This window comes from Dreissena polymorpha, chromosome 5, assembly GCF_020536995.1.
Source record: "Dreissena polymorpha isolate Duluth1 chromosome 5, UMN_Dpol_1.0, whole genome shotgun sequence".
Lineage (NCBI taxonomy): Eukaryota > Metazoa > Mollusca > Bivalvia > Myida > Dreissenidae > Dreissena > Dreissena polymorpha.
This window is the reverse complement of record NC_068359.1, coordinates 418,610-437,193: the sequence shown is the minus strand read 5'-3', so window position 1 is coordinate 437,193 and position 18,584 is coordinate 418,610. Positions and strand designations below refer to the sequence as shown.

Genomic DNA, 18,584 nt, shown 5'->3' with positions numbered 1-18,584 from the left:
AATACTGCACGTCCAAAGTGCCCTTTTGACAAAATAGCCTCCCCCCCTGCCCTTTTCAAAGCCTAGCTGGAGCACTGAGTGCCATTTATCCTCTTCATTAATTTCACTTAATGAATTACATCTTTTATTAAATATGTCATGATGCAACTTATTATGCTAAATGTGGTTTAAATTGGAAAATAATTGTCAGTTCGAGTCGTGATTAGTTATGATGCTTTCTGCACACCAGATGCGTAAAATAAAAGATGATCTAATGGTTTATTAACAACCCGTTAACTAAAATTATGACCGCGAATAAGCTTATGCACGAATATTGACATAGTGATTCCGAAAAAAAGAGGTATCCGAAAACAGGTAAATTTACCCTATGATTAAAAATGCTATTATCGCTGTTAGGAAATAGTTGGTTTGATAGTAAAGTAGATTGTTCAGCACTCGATTGGCCCATTTTTCTGGGTCTTTGATGTTTGGGATCTGAAAGCGTGCAGATTCCAATAAGAAATCCCCGATGGTTCTTAAAGGTGCCAACTGAACATCCGCCATCTTTTCCATTTGAGGTTAGTTTACACTAAATCCAATTACCATTCAGAAACGACCAAGGCAATTGTCCGGCTATTTTTGAAAATTGCGCAAGTTTAGAAAAATTGTAAAGATGAAAACGCATTCTTTCGAAAATTGAAACACCAACCATATTGAATGTAAGTTCCAATAAAATTCCATACCCCCGAAAGCAAGCACCCTCGAAAAAAGGGTTTCGGTAGTGAGATTGCGACGAAAGCACACTTGACTTCAATAAACGTTCTCCGAACCGTTTAAATGTCAAACGAATTTAACAAAAATGTTGCAGACAAGCATAGTTTTCAGAAAATAACCATATCACAACTGCGATCGATAAATGGGTTTTAAATCAGAAGAGAGAAGGTACTGTGTCGAAATATGCACTATTTTTGTATTTTATCTACAATAGGTGCCGGTCAACTCGTACCTAAGTCAACTCGCACGGTAGTCAACCTGCACGTTTTTTTGTCAACTCGCACTTTTTGAAGTCAACTCACTCCCCCCAAAAACGTGCGAGTTGACTTAGGTACGAGTTGACAACACTCGACAATGATTAAGTGGGCGTCCCGATTAAGTGCAATGTAACCTCATTGTATATTGTACTTACTTATACTGTAAAATATTTATCTATCAACTGTGGTAAACAAGATTTTTTACGATGTTACATTTGTTACATGTTTTTACGGTAGAATTTCGAAACATTTATAATATTAGTTGATGAGTGATTTTAATTCCGATATGTTGTCTTATTTCCCTTTTATATAAATTTCGTCATCAATAGTGTTCGTATCAAATACATACACATTTATGATTCTGAAGCATATAAAGGTCTATATTTGGTAGATCGTTCATAAAATATGCTTTTTAATATTTAAAAAAATATATCAGATTTTTAAAAGTGTTGGTTCACTTAGAGTATGATTGATATTATGTAATTTCAGTTTTTTCCCCTGTCTTTGCTATTAAGACTAAGTGGGCTTGGTCCCGTTGTTTTGTGAAAAAGTGAGTTGTGGTTATGAACATTGTGAAAAACATCAGTTGTAACATTTTAAAATTGTGAAAATTTAAGTCGGGAACTTCTTTAAATTGTGAAAAATTGAGCTTGACTTCTCAAATATGTGAAAAACATTCTTCTTCTTGAAAAGAGCTCACCCTTAAAATTTCTAGGATCAACCGGAACAGGTGACCAACCAAAACCGATGACTGAACTATAATCATAATTTTTTTTTAATATGATAGCAAAAATGATGTTACATTAATTAATATGATTTACTTATTTATAAGCATATTTTAATTTCCATGTTTGCCTTATTTATACATGTACCTGTTTATTGTTCTTCATTGGTTTTTACTTAGTAGCAGTACCATTTCAACAAAACTGCATGACATTCTGTTCACAATGACTACTGACTGGACGGGGAAATGGTGTCATGTGCAGAAGTTCCTGGAGAGGACTGGACCATTCGCTCATCCAGACTTTGAACCAAGTGCTGAAGTATGAGCATTTTTACAACTTGGTTATATTTACATTTACTGGTGTGAGGTTTCATTACTATATTAAATTACCTTCTATTAAAACTTCTTTTAAAATTCGTAAATGATGTGTGTTTTATAAAAGTTTAACAAACATTACAAATATACCTATGTGGCTATGATATACAAATGTTAAATGCAGCTTCATCTTTTGTAACCAAGACAGAAATATTAAATATCATGTGTATACTGATCATTAAATCATTTTATTTTATTGTCATTTCTAGACACTTGGTTTTCTACAAGAAACATGCAAGTTGCTTATAATTGGAGCTGGAGGTCTAGGATGTGAACTTCTCAAAGACTTGGTAACATTTTCTTGAATTTTGTGGCAATAACTTAATTCATCAGATGATCTTAACTTGTATTGTGAGCAGGCTTTTATACTTTTTAAGGTAATTAAGAGTACTTTACAAAAGCCTCCTTGAATGCTTGGAAAAATAATTACTGTTTTAATAAACTGCATATAATTATGCACTTATGGTGGCAATATTGGCTTATAGTGAAATAATAAAAGTCATAAATCCAAGACAATTAAACTCTCTGTTATAACTTTTACTTTAAGTATGCATACATTTATAGTTTCTTCTTTTAGAAACATATTTTCCACCATTAAAGCAACCTGGTTAAAGGTCCTCATAAAATGCCCAACACCATTGAAGTTACTTCTCATTTATTTAAAGAAATGCTCTTTATATAAGTGTAAGTGCTTGCTATGGCAGAGGCATTTCTGCCAGGGTTGTCATGCCAGTAGAGGGGGTCAGAGCTCCCTTCACCAACCACCTCTATAGCGGGCTTACATGCTTGTATTTTTATGTTCGTACTTCTTTGTCTGTCTGTTTTTTTCAGGCTCTCCTAGGGTTTAGAAACATTGACATCATAGACATGGACACCATAGATGTATCAAATCTAAACAGACAATTTCTTTTTCGGTAAGTTATATTAATACTTTTAACTTTGAATAAGTACTTATTTATCATGTTGAAGTTCTTTAAAATCATTATCTAACAAGTTTGAACTGTTGCTAGTCTTAGAAATGATGCTATGATTCTAGAACAGCGTATGACCTTTATTGTTTTAAAATTATCGTATATATGTTTGCCATTTGTAGACCAAAAGATGTTGGTCGGGCTAAAGCAGAGGTTGCTGCTGAATTTGTTAACGCTAGAATTCCTGGCACAAAAGTGAAACCGTATCCTTGGAAACAGTTTGTATGTCACCACTTTATGAGGGGATGGCATATACCAGTAGAATAGTATGTCACTTCTTCCTTTAATATCCCACTTTTTGTGTCATGCTTAAATAAAAAAGTATTGGTTCTAAAGAGATGAAACTTTTAAAACATATTACTCATTAGGTGAACTGGCACATCTCCCTATTTTGATTATGATATTTCAACATAACCATTTATAGACCCTTTTAAGCAAATAATTATAAAAACTAATTTTGTGAAAGCTTGAGTCCAAAAAGATTGCAGCTAGAGGGCTGAAACTATACATACATGTGAACTTGCGCGATTCTAGATTTTGGTTTGCAGGTTTTTTACATAACTGGAGTAATGACCCCTTTTTATATGAACCACTTTTTGTTTTGAACTTTTGTCGTGGGTAACTAAAAAAATATTGCTGAGAGAGGAAAGAATCTTTTCAAACTTCACAAACATATTAACCAGATTATAACTAAGTCATTTAATTTGCTCACATGTCAAGTCATATTAATATAAACAACAACACTCCTTGTATAGGTCTTTAACCGTGTATAGACATTATGCCAAAATACAGGACTATGATGAATCCTTTTATAAAGGTAAGTGGGCACTTTTGTATTTGTTTACATGGTTTTAGGGTGAAACTTTTTTCCATAAGCATATGTTATTCATATGGTGTTAAATGGTTTTCAAAAGAATTAATTAATAAACAGCATTTGACAACGAGTACAAACATGTTTAATTGTTATTTCCATGATTAGAAGTTTTGTGGCTGTTTGTCATCTTCTGATGCCAGGAGGCATGAAGCGATTGGCCAGTTGTATGTACGTAGGTGCAAAACAAGGTGAACCTAAATGACTTGTTTTCTCAACCATCAGTACACAAATGTACATGCCCTACAAAGGGTTGATACTTGCACGGATGATGTCTATGAACACCATCAACACACCCAATAATTTTGAACTTATCATTTACCTACTATTGAGATGAGACTAATACTGAAGGTCTAATTTATTGGTGAAACCAGTTTCGTTCAATAATGCTTCTTACAAAGCTTGGATACTTACATGGATGATGTCTCTGAACACTATCAACACACCCACATCACCTTACCTTATACTGACTTTCAAACAGACCTACATTTGTGTCTTGTTCTGAGAAAACTGGGCTTAATTCATGTGCGTAAAGTGTCGTCCCAGATTAGCCTGTGCAGTCCTCACAGGCTAATCAGGGACGACACTTTGCTTTAATGGTATTTTTCGTTTGCAGGAAGTCCCTTTTTATCGAAAATCTAGTTTAAGCGGAAAGTGTCGTCCCTGATTAGCCTGTGCGGACTGCACAGGCTAATCTGGGACGACACTTTACGCACATGACGTAAGCCCAGTTTTCTCAGAACAAGACACATTTGGTCTAGGACTGATTCCAATCAGCCTATGAATCAATACTGATAGGCTTCTAAAGGTTGCATATGTGTTTATTGAATGCAGCATCTTGCATTTTGTGTGAAAATGTATACTTATTATCGATATTATTTATTCTCTTGAATATATGCCCGTTGAAAACGGGACGTATTATACATATAGTTTTACCCTTGGCGGGTGGGCGGCGTCCACAGCAGTGTCCGCTCTCTAATTCAAATAGTTTTCATCCAATCTTCACTAAACTTGGTCAGAAGTTGTATCTAGACAATATCTAGGTCAAGTTCGAATATGGGTCATGCCGGGTCAAAAACTAGGTCATGGGGTCACTTAGTGCATTTAAAGGATTAGCATGGTGTCCGCTCTCTAATTCAAATAGTTTTCATCTGATCTTCACCAAACTTGGTCAGAAGTTGTGTCTAGACAATATCTAGGTAAAGTTCCAATATGGGTCATGCTGGGTCAAAACCTAGGTCACGCGGTCACTTTGTGCATTTCAAGTATTTAGCATGGTGTCTGCTCTTTAATTTAAGTAGTTTTCATCCGATCTTCACCAAACTTGGTTAGAAGTTGTATCTAGACAATATTTAGGTCAGGTTCGAATATGGGTCATGCCAGGTCAAAAACTAGGTCATGGGGTCACTTAGTGCATTTCAAGGATTAAGCATGGTGTCCGCTCTCTAATTGAAGTAGTTTTCATCCAATCTTCACCAAATTTGGTCAGAAGTTGTGTCTAAATGATATCTATGTTAAGTTAAAATATGGGTCATGCCAGGTAAAAAACTAGGTCACGAGGTCACTTAGTGCATTTCAAGCATTTAGCATGGTGTCCGCTCTCTAATTGAAGTAGTTTTCATAGGATCTTAACCAAATTTGGTCAGAAGTTGTGTCTAGATGATATCTAGGTCAAGTTCGAATATGGGTCATTCTGGGTCAAAAACTAGGTCACAGGGTCACTTAGTGCATTTCAAGGATTAAGTATGGTGTCTGCTCTCTAATTGAAGTAGTTTTCATACAATCTTCATCAAATTTGGTCAGAAGTTGTGTCTAAATGATATCTAGGTCAAGTTTGAATATGGGTCATGCCGGGTCAAAAATAGGTCACAGGGTCACTTAGTGCGTTTAAAACAATCACCATTATGTCTTTTACCCTAGTCCATTAGTTTATGATATCAAACCTTCAAACAGGCGTATCTTGTGACATTTTGGCACTCTCGTTACATTTATATTTCTGGTGCAATGGTATACATGTGTACCTTCATATGTTGACAAATAACACTTGTTGCTGTAAACAAAACTTTCAATGTTTCCACTTCTTGTGATAATCATATTGTTTATAACATTAAGTTTATAATAAGAATATATATTGTATTGAACAACATATTTCAAAATGTGTTTTTACCAGTAACTGTATGAATCAATATTTAATGATGCTTAACTCAATTTGATTTTAGGCTTTCACATCATAGTGTGTGGTTTGGATTCAATAGTGGCCAGAAGATGGATAAATGGCATGTTGGTATGACCTCTTTTTTTTCTGTAAATTTTAAGTATTGTGTGTGTCCTTATTTCTTTTCTAACATTAATATAAATAATATATCTAAAGAACGCTTATGGAGTGCATAAGTGTAAGACATATAAAGACACATGAGTCTGTTACCTTGGTAGAACCAGTACCAATGTGTCTTAAGAATGCTCCCAGAGCGTAAAAACTTATTGCGACACACTCAGGTCGGGTACCTGGGTAGAAACAGTTAATGATGACTCAAGACAAGATCTTAGGAGCACTTCCTGAGCTTTAAAGCTTACAATCACATTGAAACACTTTTGGCTCTGTACCCTGGTTAAATTCAGTGCTCAAATTGGTGATTTAGGAGAGATATTTTGAGAATGCTACTGGACTAGGGATTGAACCTGTGGCTTCCTATTTGTACCATATCTTCACTTAACCACTATGACCCCTGTTTTCCAGGTGAGCATGCTACTGTACGAGGATGGGCAGCTTGACCAGTCCAGTGTGGTGCCGATGGTGGATGGAGGGACAGAGGGCTTCAAAGGCAACGCGCGCGTCATACTGCCAGGTATGACGGCGTGCATCGAGTGCACACTGGACCTGTACCCACCACAGGTATTGAATGGTAGAGACCCTGTACCCACCACAGGTATTGACTGGTAGAGTTTGTCAATATCATGGGTCAAGTTGACATATTTACTTTTCTGATTACATTTATAAATCACATGGTTGGATAATTAAATCATTTCTTGGACACATAATCATGGACAATAAAGGGATTGATCTATTTAGTGTACAGTTATGGTAAATAAAACATTTGTTTGGTAAAGGATTTTTTCTGAAGTAATTTATATTGAAATAAATATTGAATTATTCTATTTTCTCAATTGAAATATTGCTCACTGCATTTTGGCATGCTCTTGCATTGATCTGATGAGTCAAAATTTCAGGCAATTGGCTTTTTTTTTAAAGATTAAAGTATTGTTTTGTAAAGTAAAAAATGATTTAAGAATTGTAGAGGTGTTGTCATTTTCAGAAGCAAGTCTGTTTGTTTATTAAATCAAAATAATTGTAAATTAGCAGTTTTAATGGGCAAATTTGGTTGTACCATTAAAGTAACATTACTACTCAAAATCAACGAAAATTTCGTACAATATTTTTTAAAATAAAGCTAAATAATTACAAATCATTGTTCCTTATGGCAATTGCCGAAATTTCAACGCCAGATGTGGCCTGGTAAAATAGATGTTTGTGGATACAAAATGCTCGTTTTTATTATGGTTTTAACATGGTACCATTTTAGTATTCTTGTGTTGTATTGTAACAATTTAGTTGTTACAGGACTTTATATAGCTATAACTCTCAACATCTAATTATTTCTAATATTTATCTCATATTGTATTTTTACTTAGTAGTTGTCAAATGAATAATGTTATGATATTTATTCTTATTGTATGTTACTTAGCATTTGCTCAAGTTAAAATGTTCAATGAATATATTCAATATATTTATATAACTGTTATGTCACTAACCAATATTGTGAAATGTGATTTCATTACTGTGGCAATGCATTTATTATGCTCCCCCAAAATTTATTTTGGGGGGAGCATATAGTCGCCGCTTCGTCTGTCCGTCCGTCCTTCCGTCCGTGTGTCCGTCCGTGCACAATTTTTGTCCAGGCTATTTCTCAGCAACTAATGACCTGAATTCAATGAAACTTTATGGGAAGCTTCACTACCAAGAGGAGATGTGCATATTATCAGCGGGTTCTGGTCGGATGATTTTTCACAGAGTTATGGCCCTTTGAAATTTTCCATTAACTGTTCATATAGTGCAATTTTTGTCCGGGCTATTTCTCAGCAACTAATGACTGGAATTCAATGAAACTTTATTGGAAGCTTCACTACCAAGAGGAGATGTGCATATTATCAGGGGGTTCTGGTCGGATGATTTTTCACAGAGTTATGGACCTTTGAAATTTTTGAAATTTTCCATTAACTGTACATATAGTGCAATTCTTGGCTGAATGACTGGAATTCAATGAAACTTTATTGGAAGCTTCACTACCAAGAGGAGATGTGCATATTATCAGCGGGTTCTGGTCGGATGATTTTTCACAGAGTTATGGACCTTTGAAATTTTTGAAATTTTCCATTAACTGTATATATAGTGCAATTCTTGTCCGGGCTATTTCTCAGCAACTAATTACCGGAATTCAATGAAACTTTATGGGGAGCTTCACTACCAAGAGGAGATGTGCATATTATCAGCGGGTTCTTGTCGGATGATTTTTCACAGAGTTATGGCCCTTTGAAATTTTCTATAAAAAAATACTTGTCCCCCCAACTACTGTGCCCTCAAGACGTTTCCTTTTATCTGAATAAATAGTGCAATATTGTGACAAAAAAACCTTTGGGGAGCATCACCCTTCTCCGACGGTTTCTTGTTAATATGCTGCGATTGAAGTTTTGGCTTATATGAGTTATATAAGCATAAGTCTGAAAGGCCACCCTTTATTAATTTAATATGTAGTTGTTTTAGCCTGATGGCTAAATGTGGTTATTTTTGTAAATGCATTTAATGTAGTTTTCTCATTTTATCAAACTCAACTTCCTTGTCAATTGTAATTTGCATCCGCCATCTTGATTGGAAGCTGTCATTGTCTATTTTGGAAACCGGCGTTTGATATCATATTTTTGTCTATTAAAACCATATGTGGTGCCATTTTATTTATTAAATATTGTTATTTCTAAATATCAAATGAACGCCACATTGTAAATGGTAATAAATTGTAGTTTTGCATCAGAAGCTAATTTTTCTCTGAAGTATTCATTTTAGAACTCCAATGTCACTTGTAACAATTGTTTTCATTGGTCCGGATTTTGTAATGTGCAACCCGATTGGTTGATACTGTCTATAAAAAGGCGAGCGTCAGAAGGCGGGAGCATTCAAATTTCCAACTCTGAATCTACAACATCTAGTAAAAATAAGAACCTCAAACTTAACATAAGAAACAAAAAGTAACCATAACACAAATTAAAAGAAACATTGAACCTAACATATATTTTTACGTTATAGTTGTTTTGTCTGGTGATCGAACAAGAAGAAATATAGTAACATTATCCTGAACCGTCTTACGTTTATTATTATAATCCCTACACAGAACAAACACAACTCGCCATCCCGACAAATCTATTACAGTATGAATAGATATATTCGCAGGAAATTTGCGTGGAATTTATTGTGTCCACAAATAAACAAAAACGAGCATTTTGTATCTGCAAATATCTATGTAATCATACCACATCTAGCGTTGAAATTGAGGCTATTGCTATAAGGAACACTGATTGTTTAGTTTTTAATTTTATTTTACGAAATTTTTGTTGATTTTGAGCGTTATAGAGACTTTAAAATAAGATCATATACCAAATACAAGTAAATATTTTTGTCTGATTTCAGGTGAATTTTCCATTATGTACAATTGCACACACACCCCGTCTTCCTGAACATTGTATTGAATATGTGCGAATATTGCTGTGGCCAAAGGAAGATCCCTTTGGAGGTAATCTACAATATATAGTTAATTTCTTGATAAAGTGGAACATTTGCAAAGGCACTTAAATATATGGGCATCCTTATCAGGGTATTTTCTTCTGAGAATTAAGTATGGATTTATAAAGTCTTTATCAAACAAAGGCGTAACAATACAAATTTATATCCCATATGTAGTTACAATGTATCCATATCATATATTATTTAAGAGAAGAGAAGAAGGTCTACTACATTTTATGATTTTATGGAATTATTTTGTTACCTTATCCACTGGTGACGATCTTTGACATGGTTACACTTGGCTATGTGTTTGTTTGACAGAGGGTGTGCCGATAGATGGGGATGACCCCCTGCATATCCAGTGGATATTGGAGAAATCTCAAGATAGGGCCAAAGAGTACAATATTCCCGGTATCACTTATAGGCTCACACAAGGTATGTTTATCGTTTTGTTTTCCTATTAAACAGTTATGTAATATAACTTGTGGACATGGCTTTTTATGCCACTGGTAGGGTGATATATAACAGTCTGTCTTTCCAGCATTCTGTTTTCTGGAGATATTGAGCTGATTTTTGGTATGTATATCAACCTACATGACCTACAGATGAAGTGTAAAATTTGTTCCATTCAGTTGATTTTTGAAGATATGGGCCTTGGACTGATCTAAATTTTTCTACGTGAAGCAATAAGCTATAAAGGGAGATAACTTATGTTTCATTTGGCAGGTACAATGTCTATTTTTGACAAGGGCAGTTATATTTTTAAAGCGATATTATCTAAGAAAGGAGCTTCTATTAAAAGAAAGAAAAAGGCGCCGAGATTTGAGACAAAAGTGGATATATAAATTTTCTCTATACATGTAATAAGGGTTTTCTGGAGTTTTCCTAATGAATGCTTTCAGATAATGAGCTGATTTTTGATGAGTCTACAAACATGACCTACAGATGAAGTTTAAAATTCATTCCAGTCCATTACTGTTTGGCGAACTTATGGGCCTTAAAATGTTCTCTATAATAATCGTTTTCCGGAGGTTTCGTACGCAACGCTTTCAGATATTAAGCTGATTTTTGGTATGTGAGTCTTCCTACATGACCTACAGATGAAGTGTGAAATTGGTTCTGGTCCATTGATTTTTGGCAAAGTTATGGGCTTTGGACTTAAGTTTTGTCTCTATAATAATTTTCCGGATGCTTTTTACAAACACTTAACGATATTGAGCTGATTTTTGGTATTTGAGTCTACCTACACTACCTACAGTTGAAGAGTGAATTTTTCTGGTTCATTGATTTTTGGCTGAGTTATGGGCCTTGAAGTCAGAAATGTTCGTTATAATAACCGTTTTCCGGAGGTTTTTTATGCAACACTTTCAGATATTAAGCTGAAATTTGGTATGTGAGTCTACCTAAATGACCTACAGATGAAGTTTGAAATTTGTTACAGTTGATTGCTTTTTGGGGAAGTAATGGCCTTTGGACTTTGACATTTTCCCTACAATATCTGTTTTCCAGGTTTTTTTATGTAAGGTTTTCAGATATTGAGCTAATTTTTTGTATGCGAGTCTACTTACATGACTTACAGATGAAGTGTGAATTTCTTTCCGGTCTGTTTATTTTTGGCTCAGTTATGGGCCTTGTTTTCTCTAAAATAGCTGGTGTGGGACTGCAAAGCGCAGTAGGGGGCATTGTGTTTAAAAAATGCAGCTCTTGTTTAAAGAACAAAAAGTACTATTATATTTGCTTGCTAAAGTGAAAATCAAATGTGGATTAAGCTTATTTATGTGATCTGTGCATGCTGCTAGCTGAATACTACCAACCAGTTTACAATGTAGATAAGCTATAACCATTTTAAGCTTACCTGGGCTTTTGCAATCACCTGTACGTTTGGCATTGTCAACAATTACCTTGTGAATTCTCTAGTGGCAACATTTATCGCTCAATCTGCATGAAATGTGGTCAGAACATTTGGCCTTTCAATAGCTCAGCATAGTTCTAAACTGGACCATGTAGTGTAAAAAAATTAGGTCACTATGTCAAATTTAAGAAAAAGCATGTAAACAATTTCAAGTCTTGTTTCCATTATTCATAAACGTACTCAGCCCATTTATTCTAATTATATCTGGGCCACTTGAAAATGGTTCTGGTTCTAGTCCTTTGGAAAACTTGGCTACAAGGGGACTGAAATTGCTTTTGTGAAACCTTGTAAACACTTTAGAAGTCACGAAGGTTTTAGCCTCATCGTAACATTTGTTCTTAAGATATCTCAGTCAAGTTCAACAATTGTTTCAAGGATGAAGCTAGGTCAGAAATAACAGTTATTATACAAACGTCACAAAAGAAGTTCAGTTGCTTTGGTTTTCAGATGAGCAACCTAGAACCTTTGACCCTGTTGTTATAAGTCTTGTTTTATTATAAAATGGTAGTTAAAACTCCTTAATATTTAATGTTCATTTAGCATTTACAGTTCCACAAGTTAAATACACGGTATGTAACTTAATTTCTTGTTTGCTTTCAGGGGTCGTAAAAAGGATTATTCCAGCAGTGGCCTCAACAAATGCAGTGATTGCAGGTGAGAATCGATACTTGGGTTATTCCGAGTCCCTTTAAATTCACATTACATGTAACTGGTTATTGGTATCTGTCTGTTTCAGTCTTATCTTCAATTCTTTAAAATACTGTTTAATATTTTAAGTGTTGTAGAAACTAAACTTGATTTCATTGAAAAGTTTGGCTATGATTACATTTGGCAAAAATTGTGTGTAAAGATTGAAAGATTAATATGAACTTAAACTTTTACACTTAAATGTGTAATCAGAAACCATAATGTTGCATGTTGTTTTAAACAATCTTTTATCTCAAGTAAAACATATATATGCATATTATCTTATATGAATCACTAACAACAACTACATCTTTGTTTGCTCACAGCCACTTGTGCAACAGAAGTCTTCAAGTTGGCTACCAGGTAAAAAGTCATTCAAAAGCTAAAAAATAAATTAAAATGCAACTTCATTCATTCATTGTTAAAATGTTTTGATTATTAAATGGTGATTGGTATTGAATAAATATTTGTTTTTAATTAATTTTACATTGATTTTGTTGGGAATTTTATTTTACACAAATGTCATGATGGTATGGATTTAACCAGGTGAGAATCGATGGATTTAAGGAGTACCGTAAATCGGAATTATGTGCAAGAAGAGTTACACTTGGTATACAGATGCAAAGCTCTGCTTATCTTATACTTTGTAATATATACCTGATATGTTTACACAGTTGCAGTCTTCCTCTGAACAATTATATGAACTTCAATGATACAGAAGGCATCTACACCTATACATTTGAGGCAGAAAAGAAGGTTGGTTCTCAAAACAGCAATTTTGCAACACTGATATTACTGTCTCAACAGAAAATATGGCATAGAGTGTGATCCTCATTAAAGTTGGAATATCAATTAAATCTTTGACATACCATTCTGAAAGTTACAGCAGTCATTAAGTAGCATCCTTGAAATTTTATTACAGTGATGCCCAAATTGCAGCTTCATTTGTCTGGTAACTACAAGGATGCAAACAGATATAATGATGCACTCATACCAGTTAATAAGGCCAAGTTAACTGATTTTTAATATTAACCTTGTAAAGCGCATGCGTAGAAAAATGGATTTTGGCGTTTTCTATGTATCAAAATGTTTGGACAAAGTTGTAAAGTTCCAGACCACCAAAACTTAAGAATTCTTTTCTATTAATCATAAAATAAATTGTATTAGTTCTATACATGTGATTGTGTGTCATTCCTCTGTGCAAAATCAATTAAGTTTGCTATGTTTACACTCTATTTGTACCGAGAGCTTTTGAACATAAATAGTAAACATGTATATTTTACAAACAAAACAAGTATTAAGTGAAATAAAGCCCATTTTACTACCTAAGACCATACTAGGAAGTATTTAAGTACTTTTGTTTGATAGTGCACAGTTAATTTTTAAATTCCAGAAACCCCTTTTTTGTCACTTTACTAAATTGATATTACAATTTTTATTAAATGTGTATTTGTTTATGCTTTTTATATAGAATGCAGCAGCAAGTATACTTTTCATTTTCCTCACTGTGATGAAAGAATTATGGCCCAAGTTGTTTAGACAAAGTGTTCTCTCGATTAATATATTGACAACAAGCTAGCTCTACTGTTATAAAGCCTTTATGCTACTAAATTCTTGGTAAATGGATTAGTGGTTTAAGGCAGAATAAACACTGGTGATCTTGAAACATTTCAGAGACACATTTTCTTGTAAATGTGTAGTTTAGCTTGTGGAGTTTTCCTTTAAATGGGTAGTTTAGCTAGAGGAGTTTTCATGAAAATGGGTAGTTAAGCTAATTAAGTTTTCTTGTCAAAGGTTAGTTTAGCTAATTGAATTTCCTGTAAATGGATAGCTTAGTTTATGACATTGTGCTGTAAATAGGTAGTTTAGCTGATGGAGTTTTCCTTTAAATGGTTAGTTTATATAATGGAGTTTCCCAGTAAATGGGTAGTTAAGCTAAAGGAGTTATCATGACAATGGTTAGTTTAGTTTTCCTACCCAGGAGGACTGTCTGGTGTGCAGTAAGATGGGTAGTTTAGCTAAAGTTTTCATGACATTGGATAGTTAAGTTTATTTTTCCTCCCTAGGAGGACTGTATGGCATGCAGTAAAATACCAAAGACACTGACGTTCTCAGAGACAGACAAGCTGCAGGACGTGGTGAATTTCCTCACAGAAAGCATGGAATAGTAAGTCTTTGAACACCTGTTAGTGAAAATGTATAGCTCATTGTATGACTTCATGTATTGTTGTTATATGGTAGATGTTGGATCCAGCTAAAAATATGTAATTAATTATTAATAGGACAGACATGCATATGATTTCACTCAAAACTTGGCTTTTCCAGTCCTTCATTACTTAATTTACTGGGTTTGATTCAATTGCACAATCATTTGATTGCTTGATAAGTTGATATTGCTCAATGTTAATCCTTTCAGTGCGGGAACCGAATTTTAAAGGCCTTTGCAAACAGTTTGGATCCAGATGAGACGCCACAGAACGTGGCGTCTCATCAGGATCCAAACTGTTTGCTATTCTGATAGTATTCTTTGAAAAAAATCGAAGAAAATGCTTATTTTAGAAATTCAGCAGACGACATTTAAGCAGACGACAAATTTCCCAGCATGCAATGGGTTAATCATTTTACTGGATAATCCAAGAGGCTAATACAAATTTTACTTGAATTATAAAATGTTTGTCGGAAAGAAATGCCTACTACTAATTGTGCATATCATCATTATTATGAGTCAATTAAAACATAACCTGTGTGATAACAGATTTAAATTTCATGTAAACATGCTACAATTTACTGGGCAAAATGTATGTATCCAATTGAAATAACTTGCTAACCGTTGTAGATGTACATGTATGTAACCTTATTTTCTTTCTTAGTCAGATGAAGTCCCCTGGTCTCACAGCGATGATCGGCGGTAAAAACAAGACACTGTATATGCAGACTGTGAAATCAATTGAAGAACGGACAAGGGAAAATCTAAAGAAAACACTTCAAGGTACGTGTTTAGTATAGAAACTACATGTATTCTAAAGTCTTTGTTAAGTGGTACTTTTATCAAAACCGATAACATATTTCTGAAAAACCAAGCCAAAGAGTGAATTCTGTGAAACATGTTTTTCGCCTGCACACCTCAATATTTCAGATACGCTATGCATGAATTTCTGAAAGGTTTACAAGTTTACAATGATACATCAGCTCTCTTAAAAAAACAACACTATTTGTACTTGGCAAGATGGATTGTTAACAAGCCAACAATCTATTACAAAATACACCTGTGTACCAAGAAATGGAATAAATAAATATCAGTCATTTACCAGAAGAGGGCAACCCAGGCACACAAAAAAATCTGTCTTTATTGTACGAATTGGAACAATGGTGGTTTTTGTGAAAAACCAGTTTATTATTATTTTTTTTCAAAACTGATGTCAAATCAGTGAAAATACCAGACTTCCAAAATTGATATAATTATGATAAATACAGCTCTATTAAGCACCTAGAGTAAATAGAGACGAAATAAAAATTAACATATTCCATTTCAGAGGGCAAACAGTATGCTATATGTAGAATTACAATACATGCAATTTAATGGTATTTCTATACTGATGCGATTTCTACTTCAGAATTGGGTCTCCATAATGGTCAGGAGTTGTATGTCGCAGATTCCACAACCCCTCTCACACTGACTTTCAAACTGAGCCTTGGAACCAACATGGAGTGACTTAGCATGGACTACCAACCATTAAATGAGTCAGAAAATATACTCTGAAGTTTTGCCAAGTTTGTTAATGACCACTTATTAATTTCCTTTTTGCTACATCATTTTCTTATCAAGAAGTTTAAAAGGAAAAGCTACCATGTTATAGCAAAATTTGCCTTAAAAAATTGTTGAGCCTGAATCCTGGATAACTTTCATTGGCCTGGGACCAGAAGCTGGCCTGGGACCAGAAGCACAGTGCAATTTAAGTGTTAACTACATTTTACTATACTGTACTTTACTAAGTGTACAAGGGATTAGCATTAACATGTTTATGGTGTGCTTTTTTATCGGAAAATCAATTTAAACCTGTTAAAATAGCTTGCATTAATAAAACGTTGCCCTATTTAAACTTGGTGAATACCACCTTGGAACTATTATAATTTTTGTTAAATATTGCTAAATATGTGCATATATAACTGCATTTGAGTTTGCTCTCAAGTACACAGAAGTTCTTAGCAAACATTTTTTAAATATGTACATTTTTCCAACAAAATAAAAACATTTATATGAAGCCTTCATCTTCTTAAATAGAACAAGAATATCAGAAAGGCTTTTGCATTCAAGACATGTATGTTAATTATATGAAACAAATGTCAATTAATTTTAACTTAAAAGGCCATTTCAGATGTTCGTTCAATGTAGTTTGAATGCTACAAGTAAGTTTCACAAACGTTAAGCCTGACCATGAGCATTTTTATACAGTCTTGCATTTACAGATGATGTTAGCTACAGGCCCTTGGGTAGAATCATGTTGATAGGACATAATGTGAAGTAGATCCAGTAAACTTCCTTCCCTACATTGGTAGCAGATGAGACATACAAAAATATGTAAACCAATTGGTTCTTGGGCATTTCTTGATTTGATAATTTGGGCACATTTATCTTAAATCCCATAATGCACAGCGAGTAATTGGCTAGACAAGTACTTCCAATCATAACAGTTGCCGCTTATAGAACATCTATATACTAAAAGCTTTACTTGACATATAGTTTAAAGTGTGATGCCATGGGTCCTGCAGGAACAGGTCATCTTTATAATTTACTATTTGTGAAATCCAAATATGCACATTAGTTATGGCCTGACCAAAATATGGGATGTTATGGCACCTATCCGATACTAATCAGACTACCAAGACTACGCTAGGCAGCAATCATTTTGATTTTTAGTGATTAAAACTGAAAAAAGCGAAGAACATTCGCGATAGAAACAGAGCTTTGGTAGTTATAAATTATCACCGCAACGTTCACTTACATAAAAGACCATTTGTTTTACCATGGGGACAATTCATTGTTCTAATCAGAAACACGGGAGTCCCATTGAGTAATGCACATGTCTTCAAATTTTCGGCAAAAAAAATATGAAGTTGCTATCTTCACTATAGCAAAAGTTATTGCAAAATGTTAAAGTTGGCGCAAACAGACAGACAGACCAACAGACAGACAGGGCAAAAACAATATGTCCCCCACTACTATAGTGGGGGACATAAAAATCAATTTAAACAAATAAGAATGAATGTGAAATCAAACTTAATTGTTGGTTGAAAACCCCAAAACAAAATGTACATTAGGAATCCCACTCATTATGTTCTCTTTATTGTTACTTATATAAAAAATCATGTAGAATTAAGAAAAAAAACTTTCTTCAGGCAAGTGTGCATAAAAGTACTGAATAAACTTTTATACATTTACTTTTTCTAAACAAAACATGATTATTACCTTGCAATCATATGTCCATTTGAAACAACAATAAAACCAGTTAAATACACTGTTGTCTTTGACAATAGTGTTACTGGATGACATCAATTAAACCTATACCTAAAATCAAAGCGCTAAAGTTGTTCCCTATTGCATAATCTTAGACTCAACTCAGTTTTCAAAATTGTGTTATAGCTTTTTATATCGCAAGTTTGAAATGAACACAACCCATTCAAATTTATAAGTGTGTCTCAAAGCACAGGTCGAGATGTGGGTGCACTGTTTATGTTATAGAGATAACTTAGAGAAAACAAGAAAGCTTGTCAGAATTTTTTATTTTATTTTTTAGAGGTCACAGTGACCTTGACCTTTGACCTAGTGACCCAAAATGGGTGTGGCGTGTAGATCTCCTCAAGATGCATCTACACATGAAGTTTCAAGGTTGTAGGTGAAGGCACTTTGATTTTAGAAGCAATGTTAAGGTTTTTGTTAAAGTTTTATATTAGAGGTCACAGTGACCTTGACCTTTGACCTAGTGACCCAAAAATGGGTGTGGCATGTAGAACTCATCAAGGTGCAACTACATATTTAGTTTCAAAGTTGTAGGTGGAAGCACTTTGATTTGAGAGCCTATGTTAAAGTTTGATATTAGAGGTCACAGTAACCTTGACCTAGTGACCCAAAAATGGGTGTGGCGTGTAGAACTCATCAAGGTGCATCTACATATGTTGTTTCAAAGTTGTAGGTGGAAGCACTTT

General features: G+C 34.2%; 3 protein-coding genes across 7 annotated transcripts in view; 2 read left to right on the top strand and 1 right to left on the bottom strand.

Annotated features, from left to right (window-relative positions):
• LOC127881951 (PRA1 family protein 3-like) overlaps nt 1–551 on the bottom strand; it is a 140,119-nt gene extending 139,568 nt beyond the window's left edge. For all 3 annotated transcript variants that reach the window (XR_008050349.1, XR_008050348.1, XM_052430215.1), the window contains exon 1: nt 365–551. Coding sequence is in view for 1 of the 3 variants with exons in the window: in XM_052430215.1 (XP_052286175.1) it covers nt 365–543 (179 nt within the window). In the remaining 2 variants the exon portion in view is untranslated. The remainder of the gene's footprint in view (nt 1–364) is intronic.
• LOC127881948 (uncharacterized) overlaps nt 1–18,584 on the top strand; it is a 220,875-nt gene that overhangs the window by 176,089 nt on the left and 26,202 nt on the right. The gene's annotated exons all lie outside the window — the stretch shown is intronic.
• On the top strand, nt 1,122–16,642 carry LOC127881945 (NEDD8-activating enzyme E1 catalytic subunit-like). Of its 3 annotated transcripts, none has more exons than XM_052430205.1 (16): nt 1,122–1,197; nt 1,918–2,053; nt 2,319–2,399; nt 2,941–3,023; nt 3,203–3,283; nt 3,854–3,897; nt 6,171–6,235; nt 6,689–6,844; nt 9,689–9,791; nt 10,103–10,216; nt 12,294–12,347; nt 12,707–12,743; nt 13,055–13,136; nt 14,447–14,547; nt 15,251–15,369; nt 15,995–16,642. In XM_052430205.1, the coding sequence occupies exons 2-16, from the start codon at nt 1,958–1,960 to the stop codon at nt 16,090–16,092; spliced, it is 1,314 nt and encodes a 437-aa protein (XP_052286165.1). In that variant the 5' UTR covers nt 1,122–1,197; nt 1,918–1,957; the 3' UTR covers nt 16,093–16,642. The 3 variants fall into 3 exon arrangements, with proteins under 3 accessions (XP_052286165.1, XP_052286166.1, XP_052286167.1); XM_052430206.1 differs by having other exon boundaries at nt 1,134–1,197; nt 1,915–2,053; XM_052430207.1 differs by lacking the exon at nt 1,122–1,197 and adding an exon at nt 1,622–1,740.